This window comes from Triturus cristatus, chromosome 12 (assembly GCF_964204655.1).
Source record: "Triturus cristatus chromosome 12, aTriCri1.1, whole genome shotgun sequence".
Classification (NCBI taxonomy): Eukaryota; Metazoa; Chordata; class Amphibia; order Caudata; family Salamandridae; genus Triturus; species Triturus cristatus.
In genome coordinates this window covers 368647522-368653521 of record NC_140595.1, presented here as the reverse complement: position 1 = coordinate 368653521, position 6000 = coordinate 368647522, and the positions used below count along the sequence as shown (strand labels likewise).

The 6000-nt window shown below is 37.3% G+C and overlaps 1 protein-coding gene across 1 annotated transcript in view; it reads right to left on the bottom strand.

Annotated features, from left to right (window-relative positions):
* Positions 1-281: 281 nt before the first annotated feature.
* The window catches only part of CDH8 (cadherin 8), an 815205-nt gene continuing 809486 nt past the window's right edge, over positions 282-6000 (bottom strand). The window contains exons 11-12 of the mRNA XM_085636856.1: positions 4784-5035; positions 282-2270 (exon numbers count right to left, since the gene is read on the bottom strand). Of these exons, the coding sequence (XP_085492982.1) occupies positions 1780-2270; positions 4784-5035 (743 nt within the window). The 3' untranslated portion in view covers positions 282-1779. The remainder of the gene's footprint in view (positions 2271-4783; positions 5036-6000) is intronic.

Sequence of the window (6000 nt, the reverse complement as noted above, 5' to 3'; positions counted from 1 at the left end):
CAGGTTCTTGCTAGTCAAGCACAATGGGAGTGGTGAACTTTACCCCATCAGACCCGCTACTTATTCACTATCATTCATAAAATCATCTTGTTGGGAGTTCAAGTTTATAGTCTGTCTCTAATGTAAAATATAAGTTCTATAAACTCCATGGCAACTCAAGCAATCACTGATCCTGCAACTCATTTCACCATTTTGCGAACACCATGCGTGACACATAAAAGAGGCTGTACACGAGCATATTTATAAAAATATATTTCACAAAGTAGTAAACAATACAGGAGTTTCTCTGAATACAATACATGTAATTATTAAACAAACAATAATATAGCATCAGAGCAAAGTAGAAAATTAATATGATCTGCATGTAATGCTTGGTTTTATTATACAATACCTATTTCTAAATGTCAGGGAATTATTACAAATTGGATGTGATTGAAGCTTCTCGAGCTGTTCTGGAGTGCAAGAATCCCTATGTGTAAACATGAACATTATATCATGGAAATGCTAGTAACATAGGCAGTGGAATTATGTACATCCTGGTTGCTGCATTAAAATAGACAAAGACTATGCATGTAATTTTTACTTTTCCGTGTAATGTTTGCTTCTCTAAAAGTCTAAAGTTTAAATATTCACATGAACCTGTTAGCTTCCAGCTACTTGTGCTTGTATTAAAACATCAGATATTTTCTTGTCGATAATGACTTAAATATTTATATAAAAAGGACATGTCTTTCTGGAAAAGGTTCCCATCAAATTAGCTTTCGTTTTAAAATCAAGTGTTTGACAATCGATGAATAAATTGAATAAAATAAGAAAAACATGAATTATTACATCATCTGCAATGGTAATCGTTTTCCTTCAAACATGTATATGTATTAAATATTTATCATATATGTAGAAAAAATAAATCTAAAAGGTTTATTACTGAATGGTTTTTTAACTTTCATAAAATCTCTCAAATTATGATTATCAACGTCAATAAATTAAACCAATAGACTATTTTTTTAAAGATGGAAAAATAAATAAACATACAGAAATAAATCCACCGTTTCTTCTCCGTATTCCATTCAAAGTGCTGTTTCGGAAGATGAACTGAGGAACGATAACGTTTTTTTCTACTAGAAAATAGGCCTTTTACTGTCTGAGACTTGTCGTTGTCGCAGAAGATGGCGCACGTTAGTAGGAATCACAATTTTGCTACTGAAATGGAGATAGCGCATGTGAACATTTTAAGGCTCAACAACATTGAAGGATGAAATTTCAGTTTGTGGTAAGGTGGCCGCAAATTTCGGTATTTACAATGTATGGTCACTGAACAGTAGACACCAGCAGGGCTGTACATTATAATTTAAGTCAATCCTTGTAAAGAAGACCACTATTGCTTTAAAATCATGTGGTGGTGGGTTCTTGGCTGGCAATACATTAAACCAAACGTCATGACAAGAAACAGTTCAGGAGGAAATCCACAGAGGACCCTTTTCTAGAATATCGGTTTTCCCAATTCTCTTTGCGCAGCTTCCAAAATGGCATCTTCTTCTTGGTCATAGTGAATACTGAATACCCAAAGACTTCTAGACACTCCACAAACTTTACTTCACACTCCACAAGACTTACCTCCTAACATATACTTTTTTGGTTCAACTTTACAATGTAGTTGATTTCTTGATGACGAGTGCTAAATTTGCCTCTAAAACAAATGGCCACATGAGCCGAAACTAACAATAGTGACCCAGAATGTTACGTAGGTAAGTCAAAATGTAAAAAGTTTGTAATCCACTGTCAAGTTTCTTTATCACTCTCACCAACTGAGTAAAGCTCACCGAGTCTTTTGAAGCGAGGACCCCATTCACTGAGGTAGTCGTAATTTTGATCTGAGTCTGATGTGGAAGACTCCAAGGAGCTAAGTGAACCAGCCACTGAACCTCTTCCTTCGTAGCCATAAATCTGTATAGAGTCGTACGGAGGAGCAGTGGGATCATTGTCCGCCTCATGTAGCCGGACATTAATAAATTCATCAACATCAACACCATTGGGAGCAGAGTGGCCCTGTCTGGGCATAAACTGGAGATCTGGTTTGATGTCCTTTCTTGGCAGAAAGCCATTAATACCATCTGGATTTTGTAACGTTGCAATATCAAAAGCTTCCGTGTCTTCTTCTCCTCCTCCCTCGTCATCATAGCGAATTATGTTTTCCCGCACATCCTCGTCATCCTTGATGATCAGTGGCTCATTTTTATGTCTTCTTAGTGTTACAAATAGCACCACAATAACTGGAAGAAAAAAATAATTGCTCAGTTACTAATAAGCTAACAAAATATGTCAGCATTTGTATGGATTGCTTCAAATCAAGCTATACATTATAATATACAGAATTGCCCACACCACCAAACTACTATCTAGCAGAAAAACACTCTCAGAGCAATTCCTAGCCTTGTCAGGATAAGAAGCACTATACAAATTCTGCAATGCAACCCATATCTAGGCATGTATAGCTTACATTATCTTTAGAACTAGTATGTGCTTTAAGGCTATGTCTGTACTATATAAATACCTCCAACAATTTTAAAATGAAGCTTATGTTTAAGAAAATCATTGAAGAATTTGTTTTCCAGTGAAAAGGTACTCCTTATTTGTTTAGCTAAAATTATAGGACAACAAGAAGTTAAAATTATGGAAAAGATGCACAAAATCTTTTTGTGGTTGCAAACCCTGCCATTCACAAAATGCCTTTTTTTTGCGACTGCAAAATATTGTTTTACCATGCGTTAGAACCCATATTGTGATTTAGAAACTCCTTCTTACTGATTGAGTGATTCCGCATCACAATTAGGAGGGAGCATGAAAGGTTCGAATCGTTATGAGATGCATGAATGGTTTGTGACTGTAACTACACTTGTACACTATTAAATCGTTATCAACTAATCAAACTAAGTGCTAACCCATTTGCTAAGGAGAAGCTGCCCTCAGATGTGTTACTTAAAAAAACACAGGTTGCTTTAAAATAAATACAAATAGGTTTCTTATTTGGGAATGCAAAAGCAGAAATGGTAGCCTGGTTCACCTTGCAGGCCACCAACCCTGTGTTTGTAGCCAATCACAGGGGGATCTCAAACCAGCCTAAAGTCAGTTTGTGACTCCCTGTTACTGGAGATTTTGCAATGCACTTAGTTTGCATCGCAAAAACACAGACAGGTCTGAATCTAACCAAGGCCCCATATGTGGGCGCAATTCTATATATACCAGAAAAAGGGGATTTAGATTTATTTTTCTGTTTAGCTATTTTGTTTCTGTAATTATATTGGGGTTCTTGAGACAGGGTATGATGGTGACTGCACTACCCAGAACATTTTAGCTTTATTTCTCCAAGTCATTGTGTCCAATTAACTCAGAACACAGCTGTCAAGGCCTGACTCATTTTTGTTTCTCTCAACAGGATGTTCTCCCTCCCACTGTTTCTTGGTAAACGACTAGATTGACTTCAGGCTCCTGCTGTTCACTTAGGAAGCACTAAACATCAGAGGTCCCCTTTTCCTTTGATATTCTTGTCAAGTTGTATTGCTCTTCCACTCTCTTTCTCGTCTGTAAATGTGTTAATGCAAGACAGTTGCCTCTTCTATATCAACACAAGAAGGTATTTTAGCAATAAATGAAATGGAATGACATTTTTCCTTTTTCTACTTCTACTCAAAACAATGCCCACTTTAGTTTTCAGTTGTTATGTTGAAGTGCAAAACAACATGTATAGTTTGTGATGTCGAAGTTTATGCTCATAGTTTGCACATGACCATTGACAGTGTCTCGAATGTGGTACCACACACATTGATAAAACGACCTACCTTTGGTGTTGGTCAGAACTCTTAAAATGATCAAATGTACTTTGTAAATTTTTGTTGCACTACCTTTCATATGCTTTTATACCCTATGTGCCTTATACTATCCTTATCTTGTAAAGCGCTCTGATACCTCTGGGTCTAGCCAGCGCTATATAAAACCTTCAAAATAAATAAAATAAAATGTGATATTTTTTACTCTAAACTGTATATATCTTGCACCTTACCTATTCGGATATAAACATAAAGGGTCTTTTTCACAAATTGAACCCTAAAACTGCACTTGTGGAAGTACTATTTCTCACCAGTGCAGATTTGCGATTTCCCTCAGTTTAAAAAATGTAACAGTACTATGCCTGTAAAGCGGTACAACACTATTGAGTAAGTCATGTATTTAGACAATAATTTTCCCCCCAATGTATGCACCATGAGAAGGCAGCTTAATGTGATAATGGCAATTTTTGCCATAGGGAAAACACCCGCACAGCGTCTAAACGTGTTCCATTCCACCTCCCCCTCCCCCATTGGAATGCCGTTACCTTAGCACTTTGCTGTAGCAAATCTCAGACTGTATCCAGGGTGGTCAGATCAGAGAGGAATTTGTGAATGTCCACAATCTCACAACATTTAAAGGCTAATTGCACCTTGAGCCACCCATTCTCCAAAACTTGCATGGGATTTACTTCTATATAACTGCATGCAGATGTGGGGTACATTTATGCACTACTACAAACATCTACACCCCAACGTAGGTGTCATTTCGTGGTTAGCTGTCAAGCATAAATGATGCCACTTTTGGTCATAAACATAGCTTTAAGGCTGTGAATTGATCTGTGAATTACCCCAAATATTGTTTTTCTTTACCATAGACTTCTCTGGTGAACTGTCTGACAATCTCCCCCTCCCCAGACAATGACACCTATTGAAGGCAAATTTATAAATAAATGACTTACCTAACAGCAATATGATGCAAGCTAATATAGCTATTAAGGCCCCCATACTGAGTCCAATAGGAAGTACATAAGCCTCAACGTTACAAGACTGCACAACCCCATCACTGCTACAGCCACAAACGCGTATGGTGAGGGTGCTGGTGCTGCTCATTTGAGGATTCCCGCTGTCACTTATTATGATTGGCAGCAAATATACTTCTTGCTTCAGTCGGTTGAATCCACTATGCCGTGCCATTATGCTGAGCGAGTTATCTGGAAGAAAGAACATGTAAATACATTAGCATAGAGAAGGCACAGTTGTTTAACTGACACAATCCATTTCTTAGACCAGAATTACAAGTTGGGCTTTAATCCAGTCCAGTGCATATTTTCTGGTTTACATATGGAATGGAATTATGAGTTTGGTTTTATTTAACACATCTGATAGTTATCAAATGCATTAAATAAACCAACATGCATTACATTTTGTCAGGTCAAACCTGACGAAATTTAACAGGGGAAATGTGTACTGTATTTACCGTAACATGCTGATTTTGGATTGTAAAACCCAAAAACCTGCATTATATTCCCCAATAGCTCGTAATAGGTGCTATTTATTGCACCCAATAAATAACAAACCCCAGGGATCAGTATTTACAAGGTGCAATAAATAGCACTTTTGCTTGTAATCAGGCCCTTAGTATGTATTGCTTTTTTAATGCACATATAGATTCTTAGGGCCAGATTTATTAAAAGTAATTCTACTGAGTGCAGCACCCAAAGTTGATGTGCTGCATTGTGCTAGTGAGAGAGAGCATTGCAGAGCCATATCTACTAAGATATGGTACTGCTACTCTCTGCCCCAGTGGTGGCGCACAAACACACACCTTGCACCATAGTGATAAGTTGTTTATGAAATGATAGCCTAGGTTTTGTACTGGAAGGGTACCTTTCCAGTACCAAAAACTATGCTTAGAGTGAATATAAAACTTTCATACATTTGATGTCTTTTTTATAAGGTAGCACACATTGAATGCAAGAAAAGTTAGGCAAAATAAACCAATTCCTCTGTATTAGTGCTTTCCACAAGGACGGGTTAATTGTTGTGCAAGGCCGAGGTACCAATTTAAGTTGGTATAGCTTCGAGTCAAAAACCATGGATCATTGCATGGGAAATACAATGTCCCACCCATGGAGTGCCCTTTGATGCAAAGTAACGCAAAACAGCACAAAGCACT